At 39.3% G+C, this 22,042-nt stretch overlaps 2 protein-coding genes across 3 annotated transcripts in view; both read left to right on the top strand.

Moving 5' to 3' along the window:
• The window catches only part of LOC124258194, a 33,694-nt gene extending 17,009 nt beyond the window's left edge, over positions 1 to 16,685 (top strand). Inside the window, exons 8-9 of one of the 2 annotated variants that reach the window (XM_046692270.1) lie at positions 15,703 to 15,787; positions 16,465 to 16,685. In XM_046692270.1, coding sequence (XP_046548226.1) covers positions 15,703 to 15,787; positions 16,465 to 16,609 — 230 coding nt within the window. In that variant the 3' untranslated portion in view covers positions 16,610 to 16,685. The remainder of the gene's footprint in view (positions 1 to 15,702; positions 15,788 to 16,464) is intronic. The other variant, XM_046692256.1, reaches the window with a different exon arrangement.
• LOC124258140 overlaps positions 1 to 22,042 on the top strand; it is a 99,407-nt gene that overhangs the window by 56,435 nt on the left and 20,930 nt on the right. The gene's annotated exons all lie outside the window — the stretch shown is intronic.

Raw genomic sequence — 22,042 nt, 5'->3', positions numbered from 1 at the left:
GGTAATTCTGTATGGATTTATTTTGCGCTGTGTGAAAATTATGTGGACGGGAATATTAAAGAAACCAGGAAAAGGCGCATCCTAAGGTAATCTGACTTTTCATACTAGCCAGACTGTTTAAGTATGAGTAACATAAACTCGTCACCAACGCACTCAACACAGAGGCCAACCTCTCTTGAATATGGCATCTTGAAAGAACTTCATGATATGATTGGTGAACATGACAGGCATACGTGTGAAGAAAAAATGATGGAGGTGTACAAAAATGAGGAAAATGAACTGAACCACATTAGATCTTTCCTGTATAATATTGCAAAATATGACAAAAAAGAGTTTCCGGACGGATCCCTAATAAAAGAGTGAAGAGAAGTGGTCAGGCTAAGAGCGTTATTATGAAATATGCATCAGATGTACATCTGCTATACAGATTCATCAATGGGTCTGTGCCTGCACATGTCATACAGTCAGAGGTCACGAGTCTCTACAAACCTAAATCCGATATGGATATCACCTTTCTCGACACAAGTGAGAACTATACAGAGAAGGAAAAAGACACTGTGTCATGTTTCCTCACAAAACTTATGTATATGCACGAAAGTATAAACGAACGTTTCAAGGATATATCTGATAATGTTGATAAGTTTCAAGAAAAATATGAGAAAGATATGTGTCAGATGATAGGCGCCCTCGAAAAAAGAAACAGGGAAATTGCATATATGAAAATCCAAGCTCACGGAAATGAATCTCGGGAAGCTAGTCTGAAGCATGATATATCTATGCTAAGAGATGATTTGAAGTGTAAAGCAATGAAGTTCAAACTCTACATAACATTGTAGACTCAAAAATAATGGCTACTGGCAAGAGAACGTGTTCTATTGATGGGAAGCATGATTGTATAAACACAAGAAAGAAGCATTTGTACTCTGAAGAGGGGAAAAGTCCATGCTACGATGACATGAACAGAACACCGAAAAAAAGATTTACAACACAAGTGACGGTTCATTGTGAAGCAACCAGCATTCCAGATAGCCAACCAAGCGACGGCGAGAACTCGTTAATTAGCCCGCAACAATCGAAACAGGAGATGTCACCTGACCAGAAAAACAATGACGTGAATAATGACGCAACACGTGAAATCTCAAGTGAAGACAAACATACAAGGGAGGTTAACTTTAAAGAACAGTGGCGAAAGGCTTTCTCGTGAGCCTCACACTTCCGACACAAAAGACTCGTGCTATCTTACGTAAAGGCGGAACAGCCTTTTGATAATGTGAAAGATGCCATCAAGGACTATTCATCTGAAACGGGAGTAACAATTAGCTGCATGAAACTTTTAAAGCATTGGGAAGGACGAAACCCAACTTACACTATCCGACTGAATGTCTCAACGCAATGTGCTAAGGTAGTACTATCGGATGAAAAGTTCTGGCCTGCTAATGTGCATTGCAGGGAATAGGTGCCACACCGTGCATGGTACTCAAACGATAGATTAGGAGCTGAAAACGAAAACTCATGGTAATGACAAACATGTCGTATACTACCCTCTTACTTATCATGCCTCGGATTGCAGCCTGGAACATCAGAGGTATTATGCATGGAACCTGTGAACTATGTACATGGCTGGATACCACATACATCTTCTTCGTCACTTAACATTGGCTCAATGAACACAATTTATCATTCGTAAACGGAATTCATGACGATTTCGATGTCTACTGTAAGTGTAGCTGTGACGCAACAACCCACCACAGAGGCTCAGGCTGGCATATGTGTTTTTGTGCGTAAAGGTGCAGAGTGTCAATACTACATACGCCCGAGAATGACCATGTGCTAGGTATAAGTCTAGAACATGGCAGTAGTATTAACTACGTTATTGGCACAAGAGTACCTTCCACAAATGTCCTGGACAGTGTTTATATCGACCAACTCCATTATGTGATGAACCTATATGATATATATTCACAGTATGAGGGTGGGTGAGAGTTCTTTGTTTCTGAACTGTAGGCCAGAGGCCCATAGAACAAGTAAAAAACAGTTACAATGGGTGTGTGGTACAAGCGCGTTTGCGTTTTAACAGTGTATGGTGTATAAACGTAGCAATATTCTGAAGTAGCTGTACATTTTCTGTTGACATTAGTATGCTGAATTTGTAAAATGTGGGACAGGACGTGTAGTTAGATGGTATATAATACTTTCTTAGGTCTTCATACTGTGGACAGATGAGAAGTACATGGTATTCATCTTCAGTAATATCCCTGTCACACATTTTGCAGGATTGGCTCTCAGCAACATGACATATTCTTTTAAAATACATTAAATCATAGTAGCCACATCGAAACTGTGATAACGATACTCTTAATTTCCTTATACTTACGTCTGTTAAATACTTTTCACACATAAATTGTTGTTTAAACAATGAATACGAATAAGAACATTTTCCAGTTTGAATATTTCTGGTCCACTCTTGCTGGAAGCAATCCTTACATCGTTGTTGAACAATGGATAAAAAAAGCTGTAGCATCCCCAACTCCCTGTCCGACCCATGCATATCCAAGACCAAGTTGGAACAATGTCTTTTTTTGATTAACATAGCCCAGTTGTGCTTATTTCTAGCCTCGCTAGCATTTTCAAACAGATACAGTAGCATCTTATAGGCTTTTAAGGGATAGCGGTGAGGACGCATTGAGATGACTTTCAACCAATATAAGATAGAACGTTTCAGTGCCAAGATATAGAGTGGGTATCTTCCGCATTCACCTAATACAACATCGCTGGATGTTGATCTGCGGATGCCAAGAAAACGTTTACAAGCTTGCAATTGAATTTTTCAATGCTTTTAAATCTTTGAACACCCCACACCTCAGAACCATATAATAGAATTGGCAGGGTTTTAGTGTCAAAGATTTTAAAATATAGTTCATATGAGAGATTTTCAAACTTAAACGAGCTACGTTGAACGGTTATAAGAGTCTTCTTAGCTTTAAGAGTCAGATTGTTTATAGCTGCGTGCCAAGTGAGATTTCTAGTAAATAGCATGCCAAGGTATCTATATGATGATGAAACTTTAATTGGAGCAAGTTTGTAGGTCCACTTTTCCGTTATAGAAAGTCTGCCCCCATGTTTAAATACAACAATACTTGTCTTGTTTAAATTTACTTGGAGACTCCATGTTTCGCAGTAATTCTCTAAAATATCAATTTGTTTTTGGAGTCCAATTACCGTATCAGAAACAGAACAAAGTCATCACCAAATAAAAGAAGAAACAGCTCTAGTAGGTCAGGGAATAACTGAAAGCCATTTGTACAAGTGGACGTGATTTCATCGACCAATTCATTAATGAAAAATGAGAACAGAAATGGACTAAGAACACAACCTTGCCGTACCCCTAGAGGACATTCAAATACGTCTGTGTTTACGTTATTCGATGTACGCACACATGCTTTCACGTTTTGGTACACAGATCGCAACACTTCATCCATTTTTTACCCTAGTCCGTTCTTTTTGAATAGATACCAGAGCTTTTGTCTGTTGACGGATTCGAACGCTTTTGAAAAATCAATAAAACCAGCATAGAGTTTTCCACCCTTTTTTGAGAGGTATTTACTGATAAGGGCCTGTAGGATCAAGATATTATCAATGGTAGAGTATCCTGATCGGAAACCAGCTTGTTCCTTTAATTTTATTGCAGCACTCGGCCCAGAATACAAGTCTATTGTTTAAGATACTTGTATATAACTTGCCAAATACACTGAGAAGTGATATGGCACGATAATTTGCAGGCAAGGTTTTATCTCCATTTTTATAAAATGGGATAATGATAGCTTTGGACCAGGACAAAGGGAACAGTCCTTTATCATAAAGAGAATTGAATAAAATTTCCAGAAAAGAACTTAAACATTTCGCCAATTATGTAATCAACCCCCAGACGCTTTTTGGGGCTTGAGCTTGGTAATACTGGAGTATATTTCTCCTATACTAATTGGTGAAGCAAATACATCATCAGGGGTTTGAAAGTCACATTGACTGAACAAGATGTAATCATCGAGCGATGGATCGTCGCTGAGGTCATTCTGGTTTTCAGCAAACAGGTCCCGAAAGTAGTTAAACCAAGTCACTGGAGATATATTACTAGTATCCGATGATGGTACCCCACCGGTTAGGTGTTTCAGCTTTTGCCAGAACGATTTAGGGTCACCCATTGAATCATTCAATTAAATTAATTGCTTATCGTCCTGGTTGCGCTTGGCCGTCTTACAAGCTGATTTGTATGCATTTCTATTTGTTACATAAGCGGCTTAAAGTTATCATCAGTGAAGTCATCTATTATGCCGGTTCTTCCATTAAAGTCCCCACATAGGACACTTTCATAATCTGATAATGTGGACGTAAAATCATTGTAATTATCAAACAGTAACAATTTGCCGTTTTTACAAGTCTTATCTTTGTACCAGTTAGAACCTCCCGGTTGAATGTATACAAAAGTGAACAGCACATCTTCCCCAAATGGAAACAAAGATTTGTCGAATAGCAGAAATATGCAGTTAGTGCTTTTAAGAACATTCTTTACAAACTTAACAAGACAGGTTCTTATGAATACCATAATTCCACCTGATATCCTTCCGGCAGTTGATATCCTTGTCCCTGGAACAGCGAAACACTTGTGATTTGGGAAACATTGAGAATACTCGTCACTAGTCCATGTTTCTGATAGATGGAAAATATCAAAAGTCTTAACAAAGTCAAGAAAACATATATCATTTTCTTTATTTTTTATACCAGAAATATTCCACGAGGAGATATAAACGTGTTGTCGAGCGTCCGTAGAGATTTGGGGTGTGTGTGTGTGTGTTTGGACGAGCTCGCCCGTGTCCCTATGGCCTCTTAGGTCTTGGACCGTTCCTATTAAAACGAACGGTTCGTCTACCGTTATCCTTTTCTCCATGTTGTTGAGTTTCAACTGTGGAATGTTAATTGACGATTACGAGTTTTCCATTCTTGTAATAGCCTCGTTTACCGTTCGCTGATAGGTCACGAAGAGTTTCTCTCTGGTTCGGAGTGAGATCGGTGGCAATGCCAATGTTCTTTGATCTTAAATCCTCTCTTTTGTTCAGTGCCCATATCTTTGTCTCCGTGTCCCAGAATGAAGCAATGGTAGGTCTGGGTTTGGAGCTGTTGTCACCACCTAATCTGTGAGATCTTTTTATGTCGCCTGCTTGTATAGAGTTATCTCCATCGCCACACACAGAGCTGAACAACTGAACCACCTTTGATTTACTCTCGCTATAAGATTCACCTCGTCCATCCTCTGGAATGCCAAAGAGGATAACATTATCTCTGCGGCTGTAGATCTATTATCTCTCTATTCGTTTGTCAAGCTCCTCAACCTTTGACGAATAAATAGAGTGTTGATCCTGCAGTTGTTCGTCTAAAGCGTCTAAGTCTAAGCGCAGGACATGTTGGTCATCATTTAGTTTTACAACATCATCTTTCAGTCCATTTATGACTGCAGACACTGACTTCAGGTTTTCCTGGACATTGATCACTTCACACTTAAGTTGACTCACGCTTTGTTGTACTTCTTCCGTGACTAGTTTTATTTCTCGAGTGAGAACGGATATAATTTCCGACTTAGATTTTTCCAGAGGAACGTTGTCCTTTGGTCCAGGATTGGATTCAACACTACCACAACATAACAGTGGTTTGCTCCGGATAATGTGTGGTTGCAAAACCTGCACGAGTAAGTCAGAGTGAGGGGACGTAACGGTGTTAGAAGCTGAAACTGACCACCCAGTCCACGTGCAATTCCCAAACTACACTCCGAAAATATCGTGTGATGAATGGATAACAGAAGACACGACACTAGTAGTAAGCTCACCATTCTAAAGTTTAGTTCTGTTGATGTACTCCATGTAGACTTTGGGTCGTAATTAGTAATTGTCTATCTGTCTCCAACCGGGACGGGCGGCATGTCGTCCACATCTCTCTCTCCAAGTCTCAATGTCAATCATCTCTTCACAATTTTAACTCGGGATTAGTACGGGAATATACACAGCGTATTGATTCAATTACCATGTGTATAGCACAACTTACATGGCTTAGAAGTCAAGTTTTCAAGTCAGCTGAAGTGAACACGTCCACTCACACCCGACGATCATTCTATTCACAGTATGGTCAAACCATACTCACTGGTGACTTTAATACAGACATTCTGCATTTTGTTGCCAAGAGGACTCGATCTCGCTGTCTCCAGAGAGTACTTGACGAACGCGACCTGTATTCAGTCGTGCCCTTAGACGATAAATGTAAATATACGTTCTCAACCAAAAGTGCTGAATGAGAACAATGATAGATTATGTATGTATAAACGATGACTATATCCACAACGTTATAGGCTACACCATCGATACCAAGATATCATACAATGTGTCTGATCACCCACCCATTCATGTATGTGTTAAAATTGATTATCCATGCGTGTCTTATGGTGGGTCTAGGCTCAGTTGGAGAAAGGCATCGGATGTCGACCGCATGATCTATCGTTACGAAACTGAAAACTACTTTCGTTACGATACACACGACCTTCCTCACTTCTCGTCCCATGCCGAGTATATTGAAATGTACAATCAGCACATAACTGATATTCTACATGCGTGTGCGTCTATAAGTATCCCGTCATCAAGGTTTCAACAATTTCTGAAACCATATTGGAAAGCAGAAAATCTAAATAAACTGCATGATGATATGCGCAGTAGACGAAAACTCTGGGTTGATAATGGGAAAGTACATACCAGAAATAATGTGTACTATGATAGATACAAAGAAGCTAAACGTATCTTTAGAAAAAAACACCGTCAGTGTAAGCAAAGTCTCATAGATGATAGACTGAAAGAAATCCACCAGGCAGCGGAAATAGACGTACATGAATATTTTAAGCTTACAAAAAGGTATAAAAGAGCTACAGGTCTAGTAACCAGTACAGTATACAAAAATCATGCAGGCAATAATGCAGAAAATATCTGTAACACGTTTGGTCAATACTTCAAGGATCTATCTGTACGAAACATGGAAAGTAGCTTTGATAATCAACTTTGCTGGAGAAATTGAGCGTTCACTATCAAATATTGAATGTCTTGAGAAAAGTAAAAATATATGTGAAGGAGACATGTATTCACCGCTGAATGAACTATTCGCTCTCAGCGAGATTTTAGCCGTCGTCCAAAGGTTTACAAAATAACAAAGCCCCAGGGCCCGATGGACTCGCTAATGAACATGTCCAGTAGGTAGGTAGATCCCTCATAAAGGATATCATGATATTGTTCAACAATATCATCACATACGAGTACATTCCACAAGCTTTTAATGTTGGTCCTTGCATAAAGGCCACGGTTAAAGTAAAGCTGACCCCTCCAACTACAGGGGAATAACATTAACGTCGATTCTCAGTAAACTGTTTGAAAGATTGCACCTTAACAGAAGTGAAAAGTGGACAGCTGAAATTATAACGTTTCACCACAACTTCCAATTTGGCTTTAGAAAAGACTTCAGTGCTGATACAGTAGCTTTCACACTTGTAGAAAGTATTGCATACTATAACGAAAAGGATTCACCTGTCTACTGTGCTTTCCTTGATAACGAGAAAGCATTTGACCGTGTTTGGCTTGACGGTCTATTCTACAAACTCTACAATCTTGGAACTACTGGGAAACTCTGGCGGATACTACGCCTATCCTATAGTTCGATGCATTCATGTGTAAGTTTTGCTGGTTTTAAGTCCGATCCATTTCACATTAGACAAGGCGTGGGCCAAGGTCGTGTTTTGTCTGCCTGGCTATTTTCTCTCTATATAAATGATCTACTACATGAACTAAATGATACTGGCTGCGGTCTGTGTCTCCCTTGGGGGAAATACCCAGGAATATTGCTAGCCGATGACACAACGTTGCTCACTCTTAATCCAACAGATCTCCAAAGACTGTTGAAGGTGACTGAACTATATGCAAATAGGTGGCAGCTAAAATACAATGTTGGTAAAAGCGCTGCTGTAACGGTTGGACGTAGCAATGCATCCCAACCTGCTAACCTGTATCTTGGAGAAACTAATCACCCTATTAAATGGTCTGTAGTTTATGCTGGAGTCCAAATCAGCACTACTAAGTGCTCTACGAAGAGGAGAAAACTTGTCTGTGAAAAGCTACGAAAATTGATAAATATGAACTATGACTCTGGCCTCTACTTTGGCGGTATGAATCCTCTAGTGGCTGTACGTATTTGGAATCGAGTGATTCTACCTTGTGGTTTGTATGGATGTACAGTTTGGGGCACATTGTCCCTTAAAGAATATGAAATGCTAGAAATCATCCTGCGCTACTTCTGTGAGAAAGTCCAAGGGTTTAATAAGTATATGCCAAATGAAATTGTAAGAGATACAGTCGGGATAACATCCCTAAAAGGATATATAGATCAACAAAGCCTCTTACTCCTTGGTAAACTCTGTAATGCCAACACAAGATACAGCTTTAAACAACTGTTTTTAGCCCGCCTTGGCCAATACCACTGTAAAGAATCACTAACATACAAGAATAACTTTGATATGAAATCACCTGTTTTTAACATGTCACGGCTTGTTTCCAAATACAATCCGCTTAGTGAAATCCGTAACTACATTTGTGATTCTAAGTTTATGAAGAAAAATGCTTGGTCGCAACTAGTCAAAGTAAGGTAACTATATATGATCAAATGCAGTTGGTAAATGTGCTGCAGACAAGGTTGTCTCTCTCCAGATATCTAACAATAAGATCAGGACGAGCTCGAGAACATAGACTATGGATACTCGCTTTAGAACGACCTCAGAACTTCACTGACATTGCGAGAATTATAAGGCTTGGTGCAACTCCAATAGAATCAAAGGAATGTCTATGCGGAACAGTTGCTCACGACATTATGAAACATGTTTTATGTCATGCCACTATAACTTAGTACAAAGGAATTCTCTATTTGAAAGAATCTGTGATATTCTTGACGTAGACATTTTTGTTAAAATGTGGATGGAAGACGATGATGTATTCCTGTCATTCCTCCTCGGAGGTATACCTGACCACTGTAAAGATGTATTGGACTATAATGTTTGATGGTAATGATTAGTCTCTCTGTTCGCAGTTGGAAGAGCATACTCCGGCAATGTTAATAAATACCTTCAGTTCTTTCACAATTGGATCTTACTGTATAATATAAGTACTAATAGTTAGAACCTTTTCTGTACAGTTGTTTATCATACAAATGTAATCTTCATTTTATGGAGGAAATAAAGAATATCTATCTATCTGTCTATCTGTTGTCTTTGACCGAACAGAGACTAAGCTCGTGTGTTAAGGTGATGTTGGGAACATAAGCGGAAAAGTGCTTTACTTTAATGGACCAGTTAACTTCACGAGATGTATTGTAATATTACAAACACCTTGTCCCTGAACAGTCTGATTGATTAAGAAAGCTCAGATTAAGAGAAATTAAGACTTGAAATTCTCATTCGTTTTCGTATTGTAACTGTGAGGAAAGCATGCAAATGATTAATTGTTGTCCAGCTACGATTAAAAGGAACAGCCAATATGTATTTGGCTTTCAATGTGAAGTCATAACTAACACATGAAAAAATTTAACCTCTTTGCAAGATTGTATATGTACTAATATTTTACTTTTGCTTTTGCCACATCCCATCGAAATAATTAGCAACATTTTAAAATCAGACAAGGCTTACCGACTTAAGATGATACCTTTCCAGCATATATATGTATGTATGTATGTATGTATGTATGTATGTATGTATGTATGTATGTATGTATGTATGTATGTATGTATGTATGTATGTATGAGTGAGTGAGTTTAGTTTTACGCCGCACTCAGCAATATTCCAGCTATATGGCGGCGGTCTGTAAATAATCGAGTCTGGACCAGACAATCAAGTGATCAACAGCATGAGCATCGATCTGCGCAATTGGGAACCGATGACATGTGTCAACCAAGTCATCGAGCCTGACCACCCGATCCCGTTAGTCGCCTCTTACGACAAGATAGTCGCCTTTTTATGGCAAGCACATGGGTTGCTGAAGACCTATTCTACCCCGGATCTTCACGGGTCGTATGTATGTATGTATGTATGTATGTATGTATGTATGTATGTATGTATGTATGTATGTATGTATGTATGTATGTATGTATGTATGTATGTATGTATGTATGTATGTATGTATGTATGTATGTATGTATGTATGTATGTATGTACGTATGTACGTACGTACGTACGTAGGTAGGTAGGTAGGTAGGTAGGTAGGTAGGTAGGTAGGTAGGTAGGTAGGTAGGTAGGTAGGTAGGTAGGTAGGTAGGTAGGTAGGTAGGTAGGTAGGTAGGTAGGTAGGTAGGTAGGTAGGTAGGTAGGTAGGTCTGTGTATGTCTGTGTATGTCTGTGTATGTATGTATGTATGTATGTATGTATGTATGTATGTATGTTTGTTTGTTTGTTTGTTTGTGTCTGTGCGTGCGTGCGTGCGTGCGTGCGTGCATGCATGCATGCATGTATGTATGTATGTATGCAAACACTTAAGCTTGTGTCTTGAGATTTGATTTGAATGCAGGGAGAGTGTAAGTGCATGTGACTACCACCTGGCTCGAGAGCGGAACAGTCTTAAAATTTGAAGTGAATTTTAAACAAAGGTCAGATTGAGAAAAATTAACATTTTTTGAAATTTTAATATGTTTTCGTATGTATATTGTGAAAAAGCATTCAAATAAATAATTACTGTCCATTTATTATTAAAAGGAACAGCCAACTTCTTGCTTTCAATGTGATGTCATAAATGACATAAGACGTACTGTATTTTTGATAATTATTTACTTTTATTGTGCCTCATTCCAGAAATTAGTAACATTGATCAGGCATAGCTTACCGACTGAAGATGGTCTGTTATTCTTCATATCTGTACCGATATCTGATATATGTGTGTGCGTGCGTGTGTATGGATGTATGATGGTGGATGCATCCGACACAAATCCATTCAACAACATACAGCACGGGTCAAAATAGGTAATCTGGGAATTTCCATCTGAGTGTTCTATACAGAATATTTTCAAGAATATTTCGCAATACTGTTATCCTTTTTTTGTTTCGTGTGATCAGCCAGGTGTTACAACCTACATAGATATCAATGTGGGAGTGTGTCAAGTCCAGTATATAATTGAACACTTTAGCATGCAGAGGAACGTGTATGTCAAGAAACGGTTGGAATCATGGGGCTCTTGTACCTGTTCGCGTTGTTTTCTTTGGTTTCAGGTCAGTATTTTTACGTGCTGTTACTGAACTATCCGCCTCTTGAAATGTAACTTCCAAACACTCATCTGACATGGGTTCATCAGTTCTCCCGAATTTTTACTATTGTTAATATTCTCAACCTACAGGGTATTAGGGGTACTGGAATTTGTGGGCGGGTTGGAATTTTGATTGCGTATGAATGAATGATTCATGAAACACGGAACTATTCAGATTTGGAAGCATTTTTAAAATAAAATATATTTCCCAGTTGGCGTTACTTGAAACTTGAACCCAACTAAGCATTATGTTTGTCTTGGTGTCCGCCGCAAATAGCTGCCAAACTGCTGATGAGCCATTACGCAATAACCACTCACTCACTCACTTGATGGTGTCTCCACAACATCCGGCGCAATTACGAAGTGTGAATCCTGTTTGCAAATCTGTTCAACTAATATATCTATTCATTCTGTAAGAGGTTATCGTTTAATGAAGGCCTATGTTTCAGTAATAAACGAAGACAAATGATCCTGACAGGACGGACTGTTTTAAATAATTTTGTGAAGAGCCCATTGAACTTTAGCTTCATCATTAGATATACCAGTACATCAGTACATACGTGTTTAGTGATCTCATTGAATTCCAGGTAATGATGGGACGTTGGATGTGACCGCTCTCTCACAGCAAGTCAACTGCACTGATCCACAGTCTATGCTCGTAGCCTCACAGAAGTGTCTTGATGCGTACAATCTCCCCTTCAAAATGCCTTCCTTAGACGAACTTGCGAACTCGTCAGATCATTCGTATTTATCACATCTAATAACCCCAGCATTTTTAGCTGATATGTGTAGGTTAGTATGGACCTCACCTACATCACTTCTTATAATCATCACAACAATATATTCTTATCCTACCATTGACCGTTACGGTGGCAAGAGTTTGATAGCGATAAAGAAGATAAAACGATTAATGTAATATTTGAAATACTACTAATGGTAACGATGACTTGAGTGCAGTGAGGGCTTCGGAATCGATGACATTCCACTTCTATCTGTATCACAAGGCTGACTTCTTACTGACTGATCCATGCATATCACCGCACCTCAAACTGTGTAGTTACCTTCTTATGATATCAGTCAGTGAACAGTAGGTCCCAGACTCAATCATATTAAGACCCTGTGATACAGCTGGACTTGTTCCAAATCTCACCAAAATGTAATCTCAGTTCTCTCTGGCGCTTTGCAACAAACTGAGGACATTCCGAATGTTCTATTTCTTACGTTTTAGAATTTCGAATCGATATTTCGCATGGAAATCAGTTTGGAACTAATGCGGATTTACTCCAAAAGGTGTTTTTGATTGGCTAATGTCGACTTCTAGTTAGTCTAGTTTTGTCAATCACTGTTGACGAAAGGTCGCTCTGACCCTAAATGTGATGACCTGAGATCATTGTTGAGCGGTAGAAAGAAGTGAGATGTCATATTAAATTTGTAATATTGCTTTGTGTTAAAAAGTAGTATTGGGAAGTTATCCTCTTCGACCAACTGCATGGTTGTGTTGGGGCTATGTTTCTGGAATCTTTGCACAAATTCTCTTATCATATAGAGTATTTCATAGCGGTGTGGCAAAACAGTAAATATATGATACTCGTGCATAGTGTTCATATGATCAATGGTACAGCATTGTCATTTAAAAAACTTTGTTTCAGGCCGAGGTGTTTGATTCAGAGATGATTAAGAAGATACAAGAATATGCCTGTGACAACTTGGACAGTGAGTACAGAGTATATATTTATGTACCGCTTCAAGAGATTTCATTCAAATAATTTTTTGCGCATGCTTAATCGGGCCCCGCCACCAAAAATATTCACTTTCATTTCCAACTGGAACAGAATATAAATATTTACACGAGGGAACATCACAGGTGTCACAAAGCATCAGGGAAGTAAGACAATCAAGTAGGCAAGTCTCATAGACCATGTACCAGATGGAGTATGTAAAAATACTGTAAATCAAACTCCTTAGTGAATTATTTATGAAAAATATGGATTACGTTTTTCGTAATTTGAACATTCAAAATTAGGATACGCTTCAATGCCCTTTCCATAATCTTACGAAATCTAGAATGAAATGTATGCTTTAGCACTTGTTTCAAGACTGGATATTCTTTTGCACTGACGTTTTCTATTTATGGATCATTGCTAGCATGACGACCACAGTGACCAGCGAAACCTGAATGTATCCTGTACCACCGGTGGAACAAACAAATGCAAGGGCATTTTAACAGCTTGTTCTCACGTAAAGACACAGGCCCATATCTTACAAGTCAAATAGCGGATATACACCAAAGCATGACTATTGCTTGACATGAAGAAAAGTTTATTGTAAATCTTCTAGAGAAGAGGTTTCAAGATATAACTTCAAAATTAAATACATTTGGCTTCTGCTTGAGATGCTCAAATAAATGGTACTTTTGTCATTTTCACTTTAGTCACCGACAGAATACATATCTGGCACTGCCATTATAAGCCTTGGCGGTCATGCTTTGCGTTTTAAGCAAATGTTGTAAATGGTTGGTGCTAACGGTAGGGCAGGACACTTTTACTCTTTTCGCGAACACCTGGTGTCATCACTGATTTTCAATCATCCATACATTCAGTTTTCACAGCTATTGTTCCCTTTACACCCAACGTCTTTGTTCCAGAAGAATTCAACATAACCTGCATGTTTGAAATGACGACCAAAATAGTGAATTGCAGCTCTACCGTCAGCTACATGACAACCAGCGATTATATTAACCACAACTTTAAAGAGTTTGAACTCAAAACAACTTGTATGTGAGTATTCGTGTTATAAAATCACCTTCCTTTCAATTATACACCTCGTGTGCGTGCGTATATGTATATCATGACGACCGAAGTCTTTATGGAAGTTCACAAAAAGAGTTCGGTGTTGAAAAGCATTACTGCAATTCACATTGCCATAGACCTGACTAAATGATTGTTTGATTGTTTGTATCCGTTCCCCTTAGCAGTGTTATATGTTGTTTAGAATGGCATATCCACGAACCAATTCTAAAGATATTAACCTTTCACAAATATTCCTGGCATAAGGAATACCACCATCGTATTCAGTAATGTCAAAATTTGTGATGACTTTTGCTTTTTTTCGGCCATTATCTACATGTAACCGAGTTAAAATACCTGAACATCAAATTGTAATCTTAATGCGAATAAAAGGTTGATTTCATACTTCATATTGCCTCTATTTGTGTGTATTATGTCAGGTCACAGAAGTTGTCACCAGTCTGTGCCCACAAGTACATGCCAGCCTGTGGCGAGGCCACGCGCCACATCTACGAAATGGCCAATCCAAACAACACAGAATGTACGTCAGTTTCTATTGACTTGTTGCATCACGACTGGCAAACCTATTGGTACACATCTGATTTATAGCAGCCATACAAAGGGCAGGTATTGGTGTTTCAAGGGCATTTCCCTACTCTACTTTACCACTGTTTATATTGTAACATTTGTAAGCAGGTGAATGCAGTAACAGGTACACAATGTCATTATCTTCGGCCACAACCTGATGCCACAGTGCATGTCACACTCAAAGGTGTTCTATTGACAGAACATTATATATGCACACATTTCTTAAAACCTAAAATCAATGTTTCTAAAGTGATGTTTGGTTCTAAAACATGTTATTTAGGGATTGGATTTAGCTATATTTCGTTATCGTTTTATACTAAACAATTATTTACAAATACCCGTTAATACTTGGGTTAGAACTGTCACAATAAGCGATAATGAATGTAAATCAATTCATAGGCATGCACCATTGTATTCCCAATTTCATTTTCCTACGACTTTAACATTCATGTGTTGACTTTCATTAGGCCTAACACCCAACAGCCTAGACACACCCACCGTGGACTGTTTCACCGCTGACGACATCCGAAGTAGCTACCATCAATGCTTAATCTACAACGGGATACTGTTCCAATTTCCAGAAAAACCTAACCAGTGAAGAGACTAGCCAGCACATTATGCACGTTATTACAATGGATGGCAACATGTGCAGGTATATACACTTTTAGTAATCCCTTACTGTCTCCTGGTGATCCTGTAGTTACAAGTGACTGTGTGACTCTGTGGTCATATCGGGGGTGAGTAGCTTAGCATGAGTTCGTTGTCCATACGTGTATGTCTTTATTAAAGGAGTATTGAGAGGCTGGCGAGATATGAGATATGTATATGGGGTGCATGTCGTTGGTAGTTTAAACGACCAGATTTAGACCTAAAAAGGAAAACTACTAACGTCTTTATTATGTAGTCGAAGTACTTTTATGCTTCTGCTTTTAGACTGATACAATTAATCATTCTTATTATATTCTGTTATTAGATTTCGACACCAAGTGCGTTCAAAATGCTCCCAAAGGAACTTGTGGCAGTAGACGCCCCGCTTTGGATCCGAAACATCTGTGCGCGTAAGTAAATTCTTTTTTGTGTTCCAAGACGGTTGAGGTATTTGCAGCTGTTGCTTTTTTGTCAAATAGAAGGTGTATTGAGGTTGATAACAGGTAAATGAGTTACTAACATACACACGAGAATCTGCATAGAATGTACTAGACACCACCTTTTTCACAACCAAGTAAAGAGGGGACTTGATATTCCGAAAGGATATCACAGGATGATAGAAGGAAACTTGATCATGCTCAAGAAATTATCCCACTGTGGCACACCTCACAAATGCGTGCAAAGGCATGTCAAATGTCCGCCTTTTGTTTTAGAAATATCCCCAACATATCTCATTTTTGAAAGCTTTACTGAGGCCGCGAATATTCTAACCACGTGGAAACAATATATGAGGCTTTGAGATAGACCGCTCCTGTGAAACGTGTTCTGGCCTTGGCGCAAGATGTGCGTCTTCTTCTCCGAACATCTGGTGTCATCTCTGATTCTATAGAATCATTTCAAATCAGTTTTACTTTTGCCTCATACTCTGTGGAATATGTCAGTACTCAAGACAGACTGGTTATTGTCTGACGTTTTAGATTCCCCAAGCATTTAATAATTTCAAGAGTTTTCATGAAAATACTTTATTTTATTATTGTCACTCAGAATTACATGTTGTAGTTCTATAAGTGTGTATGCTTGTTTTCAGCACCACTAGCGCCACCCAGAACTGTCTGGTGTCAGCGGTGAGCAGCTGCAGCAAGAGGACCGTCAGCATGTTCAAGGACGTCCTACTTAGCCAATCCCCGTCTATGTGTCTAAAACAGGCCACTGGGTCACCATTGATTGGCTAATCTACATCTTCACACAATCGCGATTGTATTGGTGTTGAGTGACAATAAAAACATTCAAGTAAGCACATGAAATGTATGTCAGGTTTTCATTTCATTATTTCCTGATGTGTATAGATATTTTGAAAAAATGTTTATCTGACAGTGTTTATTGAAAGAGATGGAAGCGAGAAAAACTTTTCCACATTGATAAGAAATATCTGCCAGAAGCAGAGTCGACTGTACAATACAACTGTATGATGCTGTTTGTAAATAAATCGGGTCTGAACCAGACAATCCAGTGATTGTCACCATGCGATACGATGACAGAACATGTGCTTATGAATCACTATGAAATAGTGATGATACCAGGTGTTCACGAAAGGGTGAGAGTATCCTGCCCCACCAGTGGCACCCAACATAAACACATGCTAGCCAATTGTTTACCTGAAATTATTCGGGGACGTATGGTCACAATTAGGAATTGCATCGAACATAATTTTTGTCACTGATGCATGAAGTATGATATTTTCCAACAGAAGTGAGACTACTGGTGCGGCTCTTTCGATCCCACTTTACGCCAAGTTTCAGTTACTGTAATACATTACACACCAAATTTAGAACATTTGTTTCAAATGATACAAATGATGGAACATCACAACGTTTTGATCCGGACATCATTCACCTGTAAAAGTGGAATACCTTAAATTGAGTGATTTGATTAAATACTTATTCAAATCAGCCCTGACGAATTTTAAAATTCTGATGTGAAACCAGAAGAGCCAGGGCTTTTATTGTTTTTGATTCTTTTCAAAGCATTTAACACTTCATCGTACGTCAATTCACCCTCCAGTAGATCCTTTTGTTTTCTTTCAGTTTTGATATATCTTGATTTTCAAACAATATATCTAAATCTATGTTATCTGGTTCTTGTTTAGAGTACAGCCTTTCATAAAAATATTTTGTTTCCTTCAGCAAATCATCGGTTTTTGTAAGAGTTTCACCTTTAGCATTTTAACTTTAGTATAGCCTTATTCAGGAAGTTATGTTTCACTAGTGATAAGAAATATTTTGTTGGTTTCTCTCCCTTTTCGTTCCAGCTTTTGATTGAAGTATTATACCTTCAGTTTTCACCGATTGAATCTCGTGATGTTTTTCATTTTCTATATTTAACTTAGATTGAATGTCTTGCTTTTGTAATAATTCTTTAGCTGAGTCTAGCCCAATCTTGAGACTTTCTATTGTGTTTGTTATTTCTTTCTCAATCTTTTCTCTTTCTCCTTTTTTCTTGGAAGAGTATTTTATTGTTTGTCCTCTTATCATGAGTAATAGCGTTTCAAAGAGGAGTTGGTCGTCTATACTGTATGTCGGATTGCAGCCATCATTAATTCCATTTTGATATTGATTACTAGTATCTTTTATTGTTTCTTTTACCTTTTCAACATATGTTTTATCTCTAAGTAATGAGTTGTTAAATTTCCAGTAACCTCCACCTTTTTCTACTTCACACAAATCAAGAATTAGCCATATTGATGAATGATCAGATTTAAAAGTAGGATCAATACCAGTTTTCACAATTGATTTTTCTAAGGTTTTTTTTAGAATAAGAAGAAATCTAATCTTGCCTATTTAACAGGATTGGGTTGTCTCCAAGTGTATCTATTTGACATTTCATTGGTTAATCTCCACGGATCTACCTAGACTTGCCACCACATTACAAAAATAACAAGGCCATCAATAACATCAAAAATGAAGACGATGCTAGTGCGATATATTCGGTGAGAGCTGCCTTTTTCCAGTGGCTATTAGCAAGAATAGGCCTTGGAGATATCCTACAGACGACGGACTTAACTGGGATGGCTTATTTAAACCCACGCCCATCTCCCACTGGAAAGATTTGAAAAACTAAACAATTTGGCTGTTAACGTCTTCGGACACAAAGGTAATCGAAGGATTGTACAGAGACGCTCCGAAAGGCGTACGTAGGATCAATTGAGAGTGCATACAGAGGACTGCCAAGGCGTGGGGCAGATTGCGATCAGGATTGACATGCCCAAAGAAAACGACAACATTCTCGAAATTGTCAACCACAACAAACAAATGCCCATGCCCTGCGTCATCTACGCCGACTTCGAAGCCCTCATAAAAAATATCGAACATGACACACCTACCACGACCGAACAATGTTTCACTTACAAAACGCAAGAACACAGAACTTGCTGGTTCCGTTGTGTGGTTTTCCGATACAATGAGAAAACAAAGGCTCCCGTGACTTACAGAGGCCACGATGCGGCTGAAAAGTTTCTCACCTGTTTACAAAACGAGGAGAAAACGTCCGGGAAATTTTATTGAAGTTGCCTATGGGTATGACGAAGGATGACTGGAGAGCTCATAAGAAGGCTAAGAGTTGCTACGTGTGCGACAAGACCCTGAACTGTGATTCCGTGAGAGATCATTGGTCACATCACGGGTAAATACAGGGGAGCTGATCACAGCGCGTGTATCTTGAAGCTAAGAATAAACCCAAAAACAATACAAATCCCTGTGGTGTTTCATAACCTCCGCAGGTACGATTTGCACTTAATCATGCAGGCCATCTCAAAGATCGACGGCGACTTGACGTGCATTCCCAACAACATGGAAAACTACATCTCGTTCTCGCTGGGCGGACTGAGATTCATAGACAGTGTTCAATTTCTGATCTCATCGCTGGATAGTTTGGTGAACGCAAACAACCCGGATGCCTTCACCATAACAAATCGACTCGATGTATCGACTCGACCTCTGTTGCTGAGGAGGAGTGTGTACCCGTACGAATACATGGACGAGTGATCGAGATTCGTGGAAAAGAAATTGCCTCCCATTTAATCATTTTATAGTAACTTAACATAATAAAAACTAACGATCATGATTACCTACATGCCCTCGAGGTGTGGGATAAATTGGATTGTAAAAATTTAGGTGACTGGAAATAGTAAACTGGCCGACGTCGAAAAACTCGTACCGAACTTGATGGTTAAAACCAAATACATCATTCACTATCGTAACCTACAGCTGTACTTATCGTTGGGCATGAAGCTGATGAAAATACACAGAGTTCTTAAGTTCGATCAAAGTCCTTGGATGGAGCCTTGCATATAAGACTGAACACGGATTTAAGAAAACAGGCCACCAGTGATTTCGAAAAGAATCTATTTAAGCTCATGAACAAATCGGTATTCGGGAAAATGATGGAGAACCTAATGAAGCATGTGAACGTGAAGTTAGCCAGATCTCACGAGGAAGAAAGACTGATATTGTATTGGAAGCAGTTATTCAGAGACATTAAGTTTTATTAAGTTGAGTGCAACTTGCTGCTCACAGTAATTTTGGTATCAAGGGGACGTTATGAGCGGAAGTTGACGTTTGAAAGAAAGCCTCACGGTCTGTGTTATGAAATGATAATTCTGAAGGTTTGTTTTGCAGAAAAAGGCAGATTAAGGTCTGTATTCGCCAGGAAAGTTTCACCTAACGTTTCAAATCACTTTAATCAAGGACTCGCGAATGTTTTGCTTGAGTTTCAGCTCAGTTGCATCTATTTCTCATAAATGTTTCATCAAGTCGCAACTGACTTTCATCTATGTGTTGGAACCGTGTTGTAACAGTGGAGTTCTGGATTAAACAATTCAGACTTCGAGTTGATATTCCATGAATACGAAGAGGCTTAGCCAAACACCCACATTGCAAAATACAGATAGCTAGCCAGGCCTTCAACAGAAGCAAGATATTCGACGACGACTTGGTGGCGTTGCACATGGCCAAGAGTCACATCAAATTCGACCCGTCTATGTCGGCATGATCATTCTCGACTTGTTCAAACACTTTATGTACGACTTTAACTACAACAAACTCAAGAAGCATTTCCGCGATAGATGTACACTGACACCGATTCGTTGTTGATGGACATTTTGTATTGATGACGTGTACGCAGACATGGCAGAAGAAATAAACATGTACAATATGAGCGATTACCCCCAAAGACCACGCCCTGCACAGCAGGGTGAACAAAAAAGGTGCTCAGGAAAATGAAAGACGAGTGTGCTGGGACTCTCATTGGCGAGTACGTCGGATTGAGACCTAATATGTATTCCATCAAGACAGCTGATATCCGGGAAATCAGAAAGGCCAAGGGCGTGAAGAAATACAGTGTGAAAAAACAAATCAAACACGAACAATTCAAAGAGGCCCCATTCGATAGACGAAATGAACACTCTGAGAAGTGACAAGCACAGGATATAGGGTTTGAGAATGAACAAAATATCGTTGTCACTGATGGATACGAAAAGATGGATCACCAACAATAGCGTCACAGTTGTACTAAAGGAGAAATGTGAATAAAACAATATAATGGATAAGATTTACCATAACCCACGGTGATACTGGAAAGGCGGATGTGCCATCCGCAAGCTTGCCAAATCCGCAAAAGTCTCCGAAGAGACCGCTAAGGCTTAGCTGAAGAAACAGGCACTGTGGCAAATCTATCGCCGGCACCCAATCGAGTGCATCAAGCCAACCTCTTGTTTCCCCTTCACGACAGGGTGAGACGCAAAACGGACAAGTATGCCCTGACCGTTGGATGTCACCAGTAGATACAAAGAGGCCAAGCCTTTATAACAGCAAAAGATCCGACTCAAGTCGCCAAGGCACTGGAGTGTATCTACAAATGCAGCTCATTGACGTGGTCTGCCGAATTACAAGTCGACCCAGTACGCGAGTTCATGAGATCTGTGTCACAAGTGCTAGCAAAACATGAGGTCGAGGTCAGGCGTTGCACGGTGGGAGCCCATAATAGTCAAGCCATTGTAGAGAGGTTTAACGGAACGTTAGCCAAATGCATATTCGGATACCGGTACAGAAGGGAGACGGTAATGCCCAGTAAATGATCAACGGATGGGTCGTGCATTTGCCTGTCAGCGATCACTGATGCAGTGACTAGAATAATCGATAAAAAAACATCCGATGCCATTAAAATGAAATCAGTGACTGCAGAATCGTCTGCACAGCGCGCAATTGTAAAGAGCAGAAAGTGTCGGACCAGCTCAGCGTGAGGTATTTATACCAGCCCGGTGAACACGAGGGTGATACTCGGCAACGTGCCACTGACCACGTGTGGTCTATAAAAACTTACACTATATATCCGATAGAGCGGATATCAAGGAAGGCCAACCCCATTTGTATTACCTAAAGGACAAACCAGGCAGCAAGAGGAATTACTCATCGTACCCAATGATACGGAACCTCCTTCACTGTTAAAAAAATTACAACAGTATTATCATTCATCGATCTGGTGTGGTCTGTCTAAAAGTCCCGCAGCCGGCCGTGTATTACCTCAAAGACGAACCGGGCAGGGGAATTGCTCATCGTGCCTGAGACACAGTGATGCCTGTATTTAGAAGAGCCGTACACGCAGCTAACGAG

The sequence above is a fragment of the Haliotis rubra genome, unplaced genomic scaffold (assembly GCF_003918875.1).
Source record: "Haliotis rubra isolate DU_JTF1 unplaced genomic scaffold, ASM391887v1 Scf1170, whole genome shotgun sequence".
NCBI lineage: Eukaryota > Metazoa > Mollusca > Gastropoda > Lepetellida > Haliotidae > Haliotis > Haliotis rubra.
This window is presented reverse-complemented; position numbering and strand designations above follow the sequence as displayed.